The sequence below is a fragment of the Gekko japonicus genome, unplaced genomic scaffold (assembly GCF_001447785.1).
Source record: "Gekko japonicus isolate JY-2015 unplaced genomic scaffold, Gekko_japonicus_V1.1 scaffold664, whole genome shotgun sequence".
Classification (NCBI taxonomy): Eukaryota; Metazoa; Chordata; class Lepidosauria; order Squamata; family Gekkonidae; genus Gekko; species Gekko japonicus.
In genome coordinates this window covers 680,203-698,309 of record NW_015166441.1, presented here as the reverse complement: position 1 = coordinate 698,309, position 18,107 = coordinate 680,203, and the positions used below count along the sequence as shown (strand labels likewise).

Here is an 18,107-nt window from a genome sequence, read left to right as displayed (position 1 = left end):
GCAAGGAGGATGCTGTTCATTAATCCACAGAATACCCCAGGAATATCACGTGCCGGTTGTAACTGCAGATGCAGAATGGGTATTATTGCATGGGTATTACTGGCAAAGTTGCTCTTCAAAGCAGTGTCCCTGCTGAGGCAAGAATGTAGCATATGCTGCTGCCTTACACTGAAAAGTATGAAGACATCCTTGAAAGCATAAAAACTAACATGCTTAGGCCTTAATATACCACCAGTATTACTAACTCCTGCAAGTAGGGAATAGTTATCACATATACAAGCAAAAATAACTACATGTACATTCACCTGTCTGAGACAGAGATTCATATATGCCACCTACATCACTGTAACTATGGCCCTGTGTTTTAGTACAAATGCAGCTGGAAACTAAAAGCCCAATCAGAAGTTTCCTAACAGGTTTGTAGGGTCATGTCTGCACACAAAATCATCATGTGAGCAATATAAATGTATGGAAGCAACTGTTGGTGGTAACTTCTCACAGAATGCACACAGAGTGTCTATGCACTTGATATGTAGAGTTTAATACCCTGAAGGGAAACTGATGTGTGATCAGCCCTTCCCCTATAGAACGAGACTAACAACTATAGTCCGATTTTGGTTTTCTCCAGGGTAACCAAAATGTCACAGTGTCGTCATCTGTGAACGAAAAGCACAGCTTATACATGAAGTTCACTGCCTGATCATGGGACATTCCTCATTTCTTAACCTACTTCATAGAACTGAGAATAAAGCGCAAACATGCCACCCTATGCATACTGAAGAGAAGGACAGGATGCAAATGTAAAAAATATATAATAAAGGGGCATAATGTGTCTAATAGGGGAAAGAACAGAGTCTATTTTTCTCTACATAAAAGTGAACACAACTGATGTGAGCTGTAGTCTCCCCACACACACACACCATTATTCAAAGGATTTTTCTTATTACTGGATCACTTCTTGAATTCAAGCCAGGCTGACAGAAAAATGCTTCAAAGAATGACAGAAAAGTATAATATTGGGGAGGGGCAAGTGTACAGAGAGGTTTTAGCTTTTCCCCTGCGCCATCTTCTATTTAAAAGAGGAAACCCCTATATTACCTCCTGTTTGACACATGAATGAGCAGACATATGAATCAGTACATGAGACTCCCATCATATATAGTTTGGCATTAACACACATATCGATAGAATCAAATCAGCCCACAAACAATCTAATTGGTTTGAAAATGCTAGCCCATGCCCATCACAATTATTAGCTCCTAAGATTATTAATAAATAGGCAGACCAACTCACATATCTCCTTTCTAAATGGCACATGCTATCAACAGACAAAATTATAAGCTAAGAGACTACTGCAGTATTTACCCCTTGTTGAAGTTTTTGTCATCATCCACCCACTGAATGTGCACATGCTCTTGTGGCTCTTCAGCATCTATTTTACCACAAGGAACAGTGAAGTCTTTCATCTCCCTCAGAGCCTGCCTCAGGTTGTCCATATTTTCAGCTGTTATCTGGACCATGACACCATCTGAGGAAAGATGCAACTCAGTAACCTAACAGCTGTGTTACGAAGTACCTAAGAAATGCATGACATGTATCTGATTGGATCAATGAAACAAAAGATTTAAATCCTAAAATAAAACATTTGGAATTTATATATGGTGGGAGATTGGGAGCAACTGAGATTTGCATGCCATTTTCACATTTGCTTAGGACCAATCCGCACTCTATAAAATTAAGATACACAGGTCACAAAGATTGGGCTGACATGCTCTATGAATGCAGCTCTTATGCAAGTATAAAATGTAACATGCAAATGCCATTTGGGGTGAGATGATACTAGTACCCGACCAAGTGTTCTTCTTGAATGTCAGCATAAATGTCCTGTAAATAGTACTTCAGTATAGTAGTAAGTAAACCCACCTCTGAAAATGTCTTATAGATAACCATACTAAATTGAGAGAGAAAAATGTTGCTTCAGTGATCCTCTAAAGTTCACATGAGTGTGGCTCTTCCCATGTTCTAGGGTTCAGACATGCGGATATATAAACTGAGAATCAATTTCATAAAGATGCTACCGAAGTAATTCATCCCTTCAAAAAACCAATCACATTTCCATGCTTACAGTTTTTTAACACTACCAGGCACTTTTATCAAAGAAGCCATGTTCTCACATCTACATGCTCCTTTATTCATTAAAAATAAACTACTGCCTTGGAACTTGCCATCATCAAAAAATTCTCAATGATCCAATTGCTTAATTTTAAAATAGTAATATAAAATGCTTTGTAAATAAGCCAAGCTCTATTACCCTAATGCTGATCTGCCACAGAGTAACCAACTGTGTACCTCATAATAGCTCAGATCTTATCTTACCTTCTACAATACTGGACTTTGCAAGATAGCCGGAAGAAGATTTTAAAGCTCCACTGAACACAAAAAAGCTGGCTCCAGTCACTGCAACACAAGAGTCACATAATATATATAAACAAGCTGGATTTCAATGAAAGATCACTCAGAAATGATCCACATGAGGATAATGCAGCACAAATTTATGCAAATTGCATTTCTGATGCTTGATCAATAGTTTTCTAAGTCACGTGAAACATTTTGCAAATTCAGTTATTAAGAGCAAAGCTCATTACTATTAACATTTTACCAGCTATTATTTAAAATAAAGGAGACGCTCTTGCACTTTTGGGGGGATTTAAACATCCCCCTGAAATTTTTTCAACTTTTTTTATTTTTGTGCACATGTGGGGACTGGCCCACGTGTGCACAAACCTCCCCCGCCCCCCCAGCTGCCCCCGGAGCGCTAATTTAGCGATCCGCACTCTGGGGGCAAGTTGGGAATTAGATATATAGATACTGTAGTAACCTTAAAATTGGATTATTGCAGGGGGGGGGTATATAGATCTGCTTTTGAAGACTGTCTGGAAGCTTCTGCTGATAGACCCATTTGTTAAAAGGACACATTACTCCAACTCTAGCACTGCCAGATTCAAATAAATATTCTCTCTGTAAGTGCATTTCTCATCACAGAAATATAATTTGTTGATGTCAGGTAAATGTTAATCCGCATTGGGAGAGACAGGTTTAACACAACTACTGCTGCTCAGAAATATTTTAGGGTTAGGGTTGGAAAACAGCAAAGTTTGCTAGGCCTACTGCATATAAAGAAAACATATATAAAATGTTTCACAGATGGCATTGGTCCCCAGATAGAATAGCTAAATATTACCCAAATGTAATGAACAATTGTTGGAAATGTAAGAAAAATGTGGGGACATATTTCCACATGTGGTGGATGTGTGGGAAAACTCATAAATACTGGTTAGGAATCCAAATGATAATTCAAGAAATAATAGATATCAACTTGCCTTTTGAACCAGAGATTTTCTTATTGACTATTATACTGGATGGTTATAACAAATTTGATTTATGTATGGTAATATATATTTTAACATTGGACAGAATCTTGTTTGCAAGGTATTAAAAATGGATAAGATACCATCAAAGGAAGAACTAGTTCAGAAATTATTGGATATGGCTGAAATGGACAGACTAAGCTCATTACTTCAAGGGAAAGAAAGAAACTCATGTAAAACTTTGGTCAAGAGTGTATAACTGGATACAAAAATATTGAAACATTAGGACTCTCGTGATTGTGTAACAATTTAAAACTATAAATAAAATAATAATAAAAATAAACATTGTAGTCATTATGTAGCATAAGATAAAAGAAAATGTTAAAGAAAGCCAAATGAAAATGGACAGTAATGAAAAATGACATAGGATACAACCACAGGATTAGCATGTGTGCACAACGTACTCCAATTATGCTGAACTCCAAGTCAGTTTGCTCACCACATAGTATCTGAGCATTTGTTTCAGGAGATATTTGAATGAAAACTCAGTTTTCTGATCTTGTGTTTAATTTTAAAAAGTGCTTAATAGCAATAGTATAAAAGAAATTGTCCACCAGCACGCTATTCATGGAGTGAAGCCATCAAAACTTACCCTTCCGTGGTTGATTATGAATACTGATAGCCTGTGTCTGGTAGTTCCCATCATCATTCTGTACACACACAAGGTGAGAGTCTGCCCTCTCATTAAAGCATGCTCCACCTGCTAGAACATGTTCATTGGATTTATTCATGGCTTTCATCATCTGCAAACCAATTACGAACAGAATTTGCCATGTCTGTTTAATATCAGATAACTTAAAAGCAAAACATTTTTGGTTATATGGGAATTTTTTGCATTATGCCTGAATACAGACACAGCTGAGACTGCCATTGTTGAGGCCATCAGAGGACTGCCGGGAAACACCCAGGTACCCCTCCATGGTTTCCTGCTCAAGCTGAGAATTCTCTTCCAGAGTATATTTTGTTTAGAAGTGCCATTTTTTAATTTTTGCAAGCTACTTTGGAAGTCAGTTATCAGTCCCAAAGACTACCCACATTTGCCACTCAAGTTGTGAAGTACCCTCCCTGAGAGAGGTCAGCCTGGCTTCATCACCGCTCGCCTTTCAGTGAACAGTAAAGACACAGTTATTTCAGCAGACATCTTGACAGCAAGCAGTCTTAACAGCTACATCTATGATTCCTTTGTGCTTCTATATTTAATGTGACCTGCTTGATAGCTGGGTTTTAATTACTGTTTTACTGCTAGCTGTCTTGGGAGTGAAAGGCAGGATAAAATATTTTAATAAATTGTTTATTTTGTTCAATCAATCACAGCAATTTCTCTGAAACTAAAGTGTCATATAACTTATTCATAGTACATACCTCATTGTATCTGTTGCTGGGAATTTTTATGCTAGTTTTCCTCACTTCCATATCAACTACTAAACCTTGGACAACTGGCAATGTATACTGGTAATTTCTGAAATCCTGTCAGTGTACAAAAAAATAAAATCATTACTATGGACATACACTGTGAGGTGGGATTGAAGTACAATTAAAATATTGTATTTATTTATTTGCAAAGACCAGAATTCTTTTGTTTTAGACACAATGTGAGAAAATCAAAGGGGAATTTGCAAACAGCAACAAAACATTTGTCAATGCAACAGCATTTTATACCATCCAGATGCTGCAACACTCTTTTTGCCTGAGAACACACTACAAATTTAGTGTGACTACATATCTATGCTTTTTACATGCCGAGACATACAGCTGCATCAATGTTCACTCTGTTCCAGAGAATAGTCCCTTAGTTCAGGCTAAAAGAGTACCAAAGGACTATTTAAACACATGAAGTACCTTTAATTACCTATATACAAAACTTGACTAGTGTCAAGAGGTGCGCAGAGCTAGTTCAAATCTCCAGAAATGTTAAAGGTCGCATCTTTAAGATTTTGTTTTTACTCGTGAAAAGGTCATTAGCTGCATAAAAATCTAGTATTTATAATTAAATATGTATCTAAGCTAAGCAATCCAGATGCTATAACTAGGGATAGGCACAAACCTAAAAAAAGGCGGTTCGGTTCGGTTCGGGGTAGCTTAATAACCAAACACCAAACCGAGCCAAGTGTGCCCCACACGAACTGAACCAGTATAGCAGGTTTGGTTCCCCCTTTCCCTGGGCCAGGAGAAAGGGGGGATCACCCGGGAAAGGACTTCCTTTCCCCCTTTCTCCCAGCCACAGCTCACCATGGCCAGGAGAAAGGGGGCGGAGATCGCCTCTGAAGGGGCTTCATTTAACTCTTCCATTTTGCTCTCCCCATTTCAAAGCAGTGGAGAGCAAAACCAAATGTTTAAATGACTGTGGGCCAGTTAACCATTTGATTTTGCTCCCCCCACTTTGAAGGGGAGGAGCAAAACTGATGGGTTAAATGGCTTGCAACCATTTAAACCTAACAGCTGAGCATCGGACCCCGCACCACTCAACTGTCCGGTTTAAATGGCTGACCCTAAACAGACAAACCAAACTAGCCAAACAAGTCCAGTAAATCTTCAAGGAATGTGACTTCCCAAACATTGGATCCAGAGTTCCAAACTGGCCCAAGTTTGGCCAGAATTTTGGCTTGTGAGCCGGTTCACGCCCATCCCTAGCTATAACCATATTTTCAGAACCCAGGTATATTAAACGGAACACCCAGGCTTAGATACACCAGAATGTTTCTGCAGATGAAAAGATATCTGCCCTGTTGGAGCCTAACATTCTAACCTTTTTCTCCCAATGCAGTCCCTAAGGAGCAGCATTTCAGGAGGCATTTGAAGAGAGAGAGTCACGCTCCATTCATAGAAAACATTTTGTCCGTAGAAATACTCCAGTGGATCCAAGCCCCATCCCTATGGCAAAAAGAATCTCATAATAATCACTTACTGCAAGGAGGTTCATAATTGTGTGTCCAGTCTCTCCAAACAATGGCTTCCGAAACCTGACACTGAAAAGCGGGCAGGGATACACTAAAAAAAAAAATTTTTAATTGAGAAATTATTCAAATTTATCTTCTGAAAAGCTTATTCAATTAAAAAACATGCATTTGGTTGCTGGAAAACCAGCTACAGAAAAGTATTAATAGGAAGCCAATTAAAGAATAGAGCTGCTTTTGTCAAAATCATACACAAGCAACTGAACTTTAACGTACTCAAAGAACACATGGTTGGTTATGAATCACAAGTGGAAATACTCTGAACACGAAACGTTACAATCTCTGCTTCCCTCAACAACCCTGTGAGATTTTCAAAATTAATGTTGAAGGTGAGTGGACACAAACTATACAGCCAGAGGGCTGCAGTGAGGAGGGGAACTGACAAAATCTTTCATCTCATATTTGCACCAACTGAACCATCACAGGCAGAACAGCTTGACTGAGTGATTTCCACAAGTTCTCCCATCACTGCAGCCCAACCCATTCTGGGACCACATGCCTGTTTTCATTCCAGTATAAGCTTTTCAGAGGTCTCAAAAGAGTTTCTGGGGGAACAGGGAGGAAAGGAAAAATCCACACTCACACTTTTTAGAACCAACCTATTACATCCACAAGGACACTAAATAGTTGCTCAATTTTTAGTCTATAGCACTGAAATATCAGCTGTGCAACACAAATATCCATGTGGGAATTATTCATTGTACTTTATGTAAAACCACAGAAGAATATGAAGTGTTTTCTAAATGCAATATTTATACTGGCAGGGGCATACAATTTATCTCATCAATACATTGCTGTGCCAGGAAGAGAAAAATAGATCTCTTCCTTGCTACTTAGTATATATAAGCAATTATCACAAAAGAAAAAAAAACAAGGTTTTTGACATACTAGCTTAAAGATTTCGGAAATCTAGCATTTGTTGCTGTAACTTGGAGCACATCAGCACAATTAAGGGAAAGATGGTTGCTTCAGCACATCTAACCTTCACACACAGGAAGGGTAGGATCCTTCAGCCCATGCTGAACCCAATAAAAAAATCACTGCAGGTAAAACCTGAAATCTTCCTTCAGCTTTTTACTTGCAGCACAGTAATATTCTAGGAAAGAAGTTTGCCTGTTAGGGCAACAATTTTTGCATTCCTGTTTTCATACCCCAAAACCAAATAAGCAGTGCATACTGCAAAACCATATGAATAGTACACAGAAGCCACTGTGTGGATATGACATGAAACCATTCTAATAAGTCACAAGCAACTGTAGCTTACGAGAGCAATCTTTATGGAAATGTGAGAAACTTGGCTTAAAGACTAGTTATTGCCTTGTATCTAAGGAGATCCACTCACAAAGTGGACCTTGTGGAATAGCTTCCTCTGATGCAGTCCCCTGAGCCCCCTGAATTTTTGCTCTTGCTGGTCAGTGGACCCTTAGGAACTGCTTTTATGTACACAGTGGAAGCCTGCAACGGTGTAAGGAAACCTGCAGAAAATGCCAGCCCCTTTTCTGAAGAAGGCATTGTCTTTTTGTCTGCAGGATGGCTTGGCTGGATGCAAGCCATTGTACCAGCTTTTAATTTTTACGTCCAAGCATAGTTAGGCTGCAAATGCTTCTGAAAGGCTATGTACACAGAAGCAGCATTCTGCAAATCACAATTATTTCAATTTCAACATTACATGTATAAATAAAGGAACAACTGTGGTTTAATGTAATTAATTTAACATGAAAAATTCACATAACCCAAGAACAATATCACAAAGAGCTACATAATAGCTGAAGTGAAGATTCCATATATATATATATACATATACATACATATATACATACATACACACACGATACTTACACCTGTATTCAGCTCCAAGTCTCAGCATCAATCGGATAGGAAATACTTTGGCCCATGGAGTCTCCCATTTCTGGATAAGAATCCCAAATAAGTAAGGAGGAGTCGGGAGCACCAAGTCCTGCAGTGACTGGTATGCAGGTGTAACATACAGGAAGCCACCATGTTCCTTACTGTTTAGGAAACTCTGGCTGAAAAATGAGTGTCCTAAATTTCCCACAACATTACCTATAAAACCAGAAGAAGCCTAGTTGTTTTAAAGGATATATGCAGACATCAACAATTGTATCAAAAGGGCACTCAGTCCCTATTTGCTATTACACAATAAGTCATAGAACATTTCAATGTTATACTAAAGTTGCATATTACCAAGCACACTAAAAAACAATTACAAATATTTTCCTGCTCAGTTCCAAATCATTATAACAGTGAACTAGTTCCCATGCCAATCTCAAAAGCAATAAAAACAAGGCCACCCACAGACAGTGTTAATCTCTCCTTATATACAATTCTGTTTTGGTCATGGACTCTCCTGAACATTCCACACGCTCCCAAATCAGTTGGCTCCTTAATCTGTCACTCAGAAGCTCCCCTTATCCACTGGCTGCGTTGCCTGAGTCTTGCCTCCAATATTCTAAACAGTCTGCTGTTCTTCTCCCCTCAATAGCCAGTCGGAACACAGAGATCATTTGCATATGCGGCCTGATTGGCCTTTGCCTCTAACATTCTAAACAGTTTGCTGTTGCTGTTGGGAGTCAGTAAATATGTCCTGGGGTAAAATACATATCCCAATCTTCCCTTAAACGGTCACTGGAGTTGCCAATCTCCCTGTGGGGCCTGGAGATCTCCCAGAAATCACTGTGTTCCCCAGCCACAGCACATCATTTCCTCTACAGAAAATTTCCCAGTTATTACAATGGCTGCTTTGGGCAGTGACATTATACCCTGCTTAAGTCCCTCTGCACCCCAAACCCTGCCCTGCCCTCCCCAGGCTCTACCCCTCAAATCTACAGGTCTTGCCCTCCCCTTAGTATTGCCAGCCTCCAGGCAGCACATGGAGATCTCCAAGATCAGTTCTCCTGGAGAGAATGGCTGCTTTGGGCAACAGACTCTATGGCATTATACCATGCTGAGGTCCCTCCGCACCCCAGGCTCCACCCCTCAAATGTACAGATATTTCCCAACCCAGAGTTTGCAACCCTGTAACTGGCTATGGAACCACTTTCCAGACCCTTGCAACCCAGAAGACATGGCATAGGAGGAGGTGCTTTTCTACCTTAGCTGCCACTGTATAGCCCCAAGTCTGTATAAGTCAGGGGTGGAGGGAACCATATCTGTTACCATGAGGCTGTCCTCCTATACTACCCACTTGGGGCAGCAAAATGACTTGAGATAGCCCTGCCTTATAACTAAGCAGAAGGAAATAAACATGACTTGCCTCCCTCTATTTTCCCCTTCCCTCTGCCGCCCCACCAGCCACAGCTGGGACACTCACCTGGAGCTTCCTTTTAAAGCCAGTTGTATTTCTTCCCACAACGGGTCTTACTCCTAGTCTAGATATATATAAAAGGCTAGCCATGTTCCCTTCTACCTAATTGGGCCAGCCTTTCAAGGTCATTTGCATATGTGGGCTGATTGGGCCTCACTCCATTCTGCACATCATCGAAATAAACATGACTTGCCTCCCTCTATTTTCCCCTTCCCTCTGCCGCCCCACCAGCCACAGCTGGGACACTCACCTGGAGCTTCCTTTTAAAGCCAGTTGTATTTCTTCCCACAACGGGTCTTACTCCTAGTCTAGATATATATAAAACGCTAGCCATGTTCCCTTCTACCTAATTGGGCCAGCCTTTCAAGGTCATTTGCATATGTGGGCTGATTGGGCCTCACTCCATTCTGCACATCATCTCCCCCACCCCCCTGTAGCCAGTCAGAACACAGAGATCGTTTGCATATGTGGCCTGACTGGCCCTCACCTTCAACATTCTAAACAGCTTGCTGTTGCTGTTGGCACTGGAGTCACTGAATGTGTCCTGAGGTAAAATAAATTTCCCAGTCTTCCCCTAAAAGTTCACTAGGATTGCCAATCTCCCTGTGGGGCGTGGAGATCTCCCGGAAATAAACATGTTCCCCAGCCGCAACACATCATTTCCCCTACAGAAAATTTCCCAGCTACTACAACTGATCTCCAAATGACGAAGATCAGTTCTCCTGGAGACAATGGCTGCTTTGGGCAGTAGACTCTATGGCATTAAACCCTGCTGAGGCCCCTCCCCACCCCAAAACCTGCCCTCCCCAGGCTCTACCCCTCAAATCTACAGGTATTTCCCAACCCAGAGCTGGCAACCCTGTTACTGGCTATGGAACCGCTTTCCAGACTCTTGGAACCCAGAAAACTTTGCATAGGAGGAGGTACTATTCTACCCTAGCTGCCACTGTGTAGCCCCAAATAAATATAAGTGAGGGGTGGAGGGAACCATACCTGTTACCATGCGGCTCTCCTCCCATACTATCCACTTGCAGCAACAAAACTACTTGAGACAGCCCTGCCTTATAGCTAAACAAAAGAAAGTAAACATGGCTCACCTCCCTCTATTTTCTCCTTCCCTCTGCCGCCCCACCAGCCACAGCCAGGACACTCACCTGGAGCTTTTTTCTAGAGCTTGTTGTACTTCTTCCCACAACAGGCCTTATTCCTAGTCAATAAAACACTGAAAGGTTCCAAAGCCAAACATCTATGATGGAGGCCACCATTTCCAAATTGGTATTTCTGCAGACAATGATGATGCCCTCCAAAACACTTCTTAAATAATGTGGCAGAGGAAAGCCAGGAATAACTCTGTTTTAGGGGAAAGTTGCCTCTGGAAATAAGCAAGTGGGTACCACGAAACACTCTGATAGACCACACAGACTTCAAGAGCACCACGTTGGACATCATCGATGTAAATTAAATGCATGCGTTATGATAGTGGCCCTTTTCAGACAGCCTATCTATTCCATTTTAGTAACTGGTTACTCATGGAATCTGTCTGACATTTCAGACAGACTCATTTTAGTAACTGGCTGCCAATGGAATTAATTTACCTGTTCAGTCAATTCTGCTTGTGTCTTGTTGGGGAAGTGTGCCTGAGCCGTTGTTGACAAAAACTGCTTTCTTCTATAATCAAACCCTTCCTCCAGCTTCTGAATCACTGTAGTGTGCTGTGTGAAATGTCCCATAGCACTTCCTGTAATGCCGTTTTCTTTCCCCTCCCCTTTTCACCCCGCACGCGTGATTTTCCTCAGCCATTTTTAAGATTCTAACGTGAGCACTAAAACACTAAACAAATATAGCAGGTCAGTGTAATAGTGGCACCATAGAGATGCCTGAACTCTCAGCCTCATTTGCAATCCCCCCCCAAGCCCCCGTCTGCAGCTCAGGGATGCAAAGAAGGGGAGAAAATCCACTTTATCTCAAGGTGCAGCTCTCCCCAATGGTGCATTCCCAGTATGCTTGGAACAGCTGCCAGGTCCTTCTTGGCTACCGGGGGGCGGGGCGGGGTAGGGCCAGCTCCAGGCAGGGAAACTCCTGGAGATTTGGGGATGGAGCCTGGGGAGGACAGGAACCTCAGTGGGGTACAATGCCATACAGTCCACCTTCCAAAGCATTCATTTTCTCCAGGGAAATTGATCTCTGTAGTATGGAGCTGTGCTGTCATTCTGGGGGCATCCCTAATTCAGGGAGATGGGTAAAACTGGAAAAATTTAAAAATCCAGGCAGCCTTGCTTCTGAGTACACTTGGGCTGAATATCTATCCCAAAAGTGTGTGGAGGGCAACCTGGGCATGGACCCTGGCTAAAGTGGGGAGCAAATGTTAATCAAGCTACAGAGATAGTTCCCCTGGGGGAAATGAATGCTTTGAAAGGTGGACTGTATGGCATTGTATCACACCAAGATCCCTATCCACCCCAGGCTGTTTGAGCGTATCCCATGACTGACACAAGAGTAAATGTACTGAAGCCAATGGGGCTACTCTCATGTAAATCTGCATGTAATGATGTTTACACTTTCCCCATGTATTCAAAACAAACAAGGCTGAGAATGAGTCCAGGTATCTATATGGTGCCACTATGACACTGAAGTGCTAATCTGGTTTAGCACTCACATAAGAATGTTTTAAGAAAACCCTCAGAGGAAAGCGTAGTGAAAAAGGGGTGGAGGAAAAAGCGGGACTGTTTGAAATGACATAATGCTTCAGAGACGGCTCATTAATGGAAGGGAAATCGTGTGAAACCCCTGTCCCTGTATTGCTTTACTTGATGACGGGCCAACGACGAATAATATCCAGTTTAGAACGGTAATGTGAAAAGGATACTTTGATTTACACTCAAGGAGGCCTTGATCTCAGATAAAACATTCTCTGAGGAAAAACACTAAACTTCAGAGAGTAAATGAGTTTTTTCTATGGAGACAAACGGGCAGGATGGTGACAACCGTTTGCCCTCCTGTCAGGAAGGGGCAAGACAGACAGCTATTTGGATATCCTGAGTTGGGCCACAAAGATTTTGGGAAGTGTGCCTTAATTTGATTGAAGAAAAGGTACATGTGGGGATCCACTCCAACCTTCATGACAGGCTAAAGTGAAACCTTCCCAGCTGGGACAGGAAGGGTAGACTGTCTGGGTACCCTGTCAGAAGTGTACAAGCCAAGATCCAGGGAACAGAGAGCAATGGGGTGAAGTCCTTCTTGATCAGCATCTATTCTTTGCATGGGTTTGTGTCCATTCTAGGGAAGGGAATGCTAAAGTAACACTAGTGACTGTACAACTTAATTAGCTCATACGCTATATTTTCTTTCCTTAATTCTGTAACATCCTGTAGTGTTTTGATATTGTTTTCCAATGCTTTGTGCTCCAGTGAATTGAGATTGTATTTCTGTAAATAAAAATATGTTCCTTTCAAAGATCTCAGACTGCAGTTAAAGAATCTTACACCCAGGGCACCTGACTGCTCACTGACGCAACAGATCAGAAACTCCTGACTGGGCTACAGACAGTTAGCTGGCAAGGGAGGGATGTGTGTGCTAAGAGACAATACACACATGTGTGCACGTAGCCCCTCTCTGTGGGTAGAATAAGGAAGGGCAGAACCTTGGTGGTGGTAGCTACCAAACAAAGACAGTGAGAAGGGAGGGCTAGGGACACCCTTCCTGTCTCCTTCCTCACCTTTTGCTGCTGCCATCGTGGCATGGTTTCACATCTCCATCGGGATGCAGCCTTAGAGATCCAATTCCGCTATCCACAAAAATATATAATGTAATCCTCCTGTTTCAGAAAACTGGGGGGGGGGGCCAGGAATGAAAAACAGGTTGCTTACCTGTAACTGAGGATCTTCGAGTGGTCATCTGTGCATTCACACCTCTGGGATATAGTGCACCTGCGCCGACCCCGATCGGTATAATGGATAGCAAAAGGAATTTTCGCGCCCGCTCCCCGGTCAGGTGCGGGGCCCCACTGCACATGACCAAGGGAGGGGCACGACAATCCTGCCAGTTCCTTCTGACCGCTGCCTTCAGTCTCCAAAGAAAGCAAGGAAGGACCGAAAGCAGAGGGGAAGGAGGGCAGGTGGTGTGAATGCACAGATGTCCACTTGACCTCAGTAACAGGTAAGCAACCTGTTTATCTTCTTTGTGGTCTCTGTGCATCACATCTCTGGGAGACTGACAAGCAATGCCCACCTACCTGGAGGAGGGAGCTGAGGTCTAAATCTGCGCCCCTGCAACACCGCTTGTCCCACAATTGAACGCTGATGAAGACGAACATCAAGGGCATAATGCCTCACAAACGTATGAGGCGTGGCCCAAGTAGCTGCGTTGCAGATATCTTCCAACAACGCACCTCGCAGGAAGGCTGTAGATGCTGCCACTGCCCGGGTAGAGTGTGCCCGTCAAGGACCCGGGAGCGACCTCTTGGCTAGCATATAGCACAATTTAATAGTCTCCACAATCCACTTGGATAGATGTTGGGGAGACAGCTTCTTCCCTTGAGAGGGCGGAGCATGAGAGACAAACAAAGCCAGAGATTTCCAAAAAGGCCGTGTTCGATTTAGGTAAAGGAGTAAAGCTCTTTTGACATCCAACGAATGAAAACGGTGTTCTTCCTCTGTTGAGGGAGACGGAAAGAACACTGGAAGAACAATGTCCGCTTGCAGGTGAAACTCAGAAACAACTTTCCACAGGAAAGAAACATCTAGAGCCAACATGTCACCATTATGACGAAAACTCAAATAAGGTGGGTCACAGCGGAGTGCTCATAACTCACCCATTCTCCTGGTGAAGGTGACCGCGACTAAAAAGGCTCTCTTCCATGACAAAAGCTGTAGACTACAAGTAGCCATCAGTTCAAATGGTTAGTCCATGAGCCTTGCAAGCACCATGGGTAGATCCCATGCTGGCATGGGTCCACGTGATGGGGGGGAAAGGTGGGTCAGACCTTTAAGAAACTTCTTGGTCTGGGGGTGAGAGAAGACGGAGTGACCATCAATCATAGGGTGACTGGCCGAAATTGCAGCTAAATAGACCTTCAGCGAGGCACAACTAAATCCTAGGTCTACACAAGACAATAAGAACCCAAAGATTGCCATCAGGTCAGATGGTGGTGGCGGCAAGCCTAACGAGGTAAGGCAAGACAAGAATTTCTTCCACTTCCCAGAGTAAGAAACTCGGGTAGATGGCCTGCGACAGTTAAATAGGATGTGATCTATCCTGTCTCTGACCAATCGAAAAGGATCCTCCAGATCGTGAGCTTGAGACGCTTCCCATCATGATGCAGAATCCGACTCTTCTCTGCAAGAAAAAGATCTGCGGCTGGAGGAAGGTGAACGAAGGAGCCCTTGGATAGGTGGAGCAGAGTGGAGAGCCAATGTTGTCGAGGCCACCACGGTGTCATTAAAAGACAGCGTGGTTTTTCCTGCATCAACTTGACCAATACCCTGGGTATTAGAGGAATCGGAGGGAAAAGGAATACATGAAAATGTGACCACGGGACTAGAAAACTGTCCCCCAGAGATAGGGGATCTATCCCCGCTCTGGAGCAGAATAGACAACATTTTCTGTTGCTGCGTGTTGCAAACACATCCACTTCCGGATGGCCCCAAAGGCGAAAGATTGGGTGAAGATGACTCCAATTGAGCTCCCACTCGTGCTCCGCTGCCCCTCCTCTGCTCAAGAAGCCTTTCTTGTGCTTCTTAAGTTTGATAAGCCGAACGTCCTTGCCCTCCTTATGTATTTTGGAAGGAGTATGGGCTTCGGACTGTTGTGCCTGTATCGGGCGTTTCAGCACCGATTTTATGACATTGATGGAGGTCGATGTCGAAGACATGGCGATTGTCGCTTCCGATGCTGGCGTTGACATCAATGCATGTCCAGACGTCTCCTAAGATGACGGCGCCATTGGAGAGAGTGCGGCTTCCATCAGCGCCACTTGCAGTCTAGCAGCCCTATTTTCCCTGGTCTGCTTGGAGAACTTGGAGCAATGTCTGTGTCTAAAAACCTATAAACATATTATTAAAAAAAAATAAAACTTTCCCAGGTATAGACGTGAAGCTGACAGGTCAGTAGTTACCTGGATCCTCCTTTCCCCCCCTCTTGTAGATGAAGACACACCTGCTCACCTCCAGTCTTCTGGCACCTCACCTGTTCTCCAAGAATTCTCAAAAATAATGGACAGAGGCTTAGAAATTATATCTGTGAGTTCTTTTAGTACCTTTGGATACAGTTCATCTGACCCAAAGACTTAGTTCCATTTAAAGAAACTAGATGCTTATGTACTACCCCCTATGCTGATCCTAGGCTGCAACTCCCTTCCCTCATCATGTGTTGTTTTTGCCATATTGAGCACTGTTTCCATTGCAAGAGAAGACTGAGGAAAAGTAGGAATTGAGCAGTTTTGCCCTCTCTTCATCACCTGTTACAATTTTACTTTCCTATCCTTGCAATGGGCCTACCGTCTCCTTGCTCTTTTTCTTACTCTGAACATAAGAAAGGAACCCTTTTTTTGTTTTTAGCATCTCTTGTTAGCTTAAGCTCATACTGAGCTTTAGCTTTCCTCTCTCTACAAGCACTGGTTATTCGTTTATATTCATCCTTGGTTATAAGGCCCTCCTTCCACTTTCTGAATGAGTCTTTTTTAATTCTCGTCTTTAGAAAGCTGTTTGGCTTCTTTAAGCTCCTCCCATTTTTCCTTCTCATAGGAATTGTTTGTGATTGTGCCTTCAGTATTTCACTTTTAAGAAACCCCCATATCTCTTGAACTCCCTTCTCAAGTATTTCTGACCATGGGATTCTACCCAGCATAACTCTAAGTTTGTCAAAATTTGCTTTCCTGAAGTCCAACCTATATGACTACGTACAGCTTTTCCCTTCCCCAAGACTGTAAATTCCAAAATTACATAGTCACTACTACCCAGGGTGCCCACTACTTTCACCTTGTCAACCAGTTCTTCCCTGTTGGTAAGAATCAAGTCCAAGATAGCAGGATCCCCTTGTTTCCCTCTCCACTTTCTGGAACATGAAATTGTCAGCAAGACAAGTCAGGAATTCATTGGATCTTTCATTTTTAGCAGAGTTGGACTTCCACCTCTCCCATGATCACTGTGTCCCATCTCTTTATTTATTTATTTAATTCCATTTCTACCCCGCCCTCCCCGCATGCAGGCTCAGGGCGGCTGAGAACTTTGAGAACTTTGTAAACTGTTCTAGGAGTGTCCCATCAAAACCCTCTGCCTGGCTTGGTGGTCTATAGCAGACCCTCACTATAACATCACTATTATTTCTTATATCCTTTTATTTTTACCCAGACACTCTCAACTGGACTTTCACGCTCCGATTCGCGTATTTCCTTACAAGTATATACCTCCTTTACATATAATGCAACTCCTCCATCCTTCCTTATTTGTCTGTCCCTTTTAAGGACAAAACAGTTCTCTCAGTGCTCTAGAGAGGAGACAAAATATTTCTCTTTTTTTGGCATTTTATATAAGGACTACAAACTACAATGAAAATAGGGGAGGGGAACTACATTTAAGGAGAAAGAAAAGATAACCACTACTAACTAAAAACCCAAGAGAGGAGATCATCAAATTAGCTTGTACACAATGCCATCCCTTAAAACGCTAACAATTTTATGAATTTAGTCAGATATGCTAATATAACTTTTAAATCTTAAATTTAGCTGTTGGAAACAGATCCCTAAGCATCTCAATATTAACAACAGTATTTTCAAAGGCACAATTCAGTCCTTTAGCCTTCATTTTTTTATTATCCTGTCTTCTCCGCAGTTTATAAGGACTTTTAGGAGCCGCTGCCCCTTTCTCAGACAGAGAGTCCTCTCCAGAAGACCTCGAGTGCAGCTCGCCACTAGACTTACTGTCCTTTTTCTCTTTATCCACCTCCTCTGGCTCACCCAACTGGATTCTCAGAAAGTCCCGCGCTTTGGAAACAGAGTCAATCTTTTCTTTTTTATCCTGAAGTTTGAAGGTTACACCCTCTGGATATAACCACTGGTAGCTAATTGCATTTGTTTGAAGAAAAAGAATTAAATCTATATTTCTTTCTCCTTTGTCTTATTTCAAATGGGATATCTTTCAGAATCCTGATAGTACTGTCCCCAATTTTCAAGGGTGTCCCCGCCGTCGCTCTCAGGATATAATCCCTCACGTGCCTCGAAGGACCAGGTTTGCCTTCTCCATTTGTAATTGTAAAAGCTGTTCTTCTGTTGAAATTTGCTTCTTTTCCAATTTTTGTACCTTTTTCTTCACCTTTTGAGCAGCGGCATCAACTTCTTTCACTTTCTCAGCTGTTTGTTCCGTAATTTTAAGAGTCTCGTTCAATTGTGTCTGCTGGGTAGTGACA

General features: G+C 42.4%; 1 protein-coding gene across 1 annotated transcript in view; it reads right to left on the bottom strand.

Annotated features, from left to right (window-relative positions):
• The window catches only part of ZFYVE9 (zinc finger, FYVE domain containing 9), a 77,785-nt gene that overhangs the window by 8,579 nt on the left and 51,099 nt on the right, over positions 1-18,107 (bottom strand). The window contains exons 11-16 of the mRNA XM_015411978.1: positions 8,222-8,446; positions 6,334-6,416; positions 4,791-4,895; positions 4,021-4,171; positions 2,377-2,457; positions 1,366-1,528 (exon numbers count right to left, since the gene is read on the bottom strand). Coding sequence (XP_015267464.1) covers positions 1,366-1,528; positions 2,377-2,457; positions 4,021-4,171; positions 4,791-4,895; positions 6,334-6,416; positions 8,222-8,446 — 808 coding nt within the window. The remainder of the gene's footprint in view (positions 1-1,365; positions 1,529-2,376; positions 2,458-4,020; positions 4,172-4,790; positions 4,896-6,333; positions 6,417-8,221; positions 8,447-18,107) is intronic.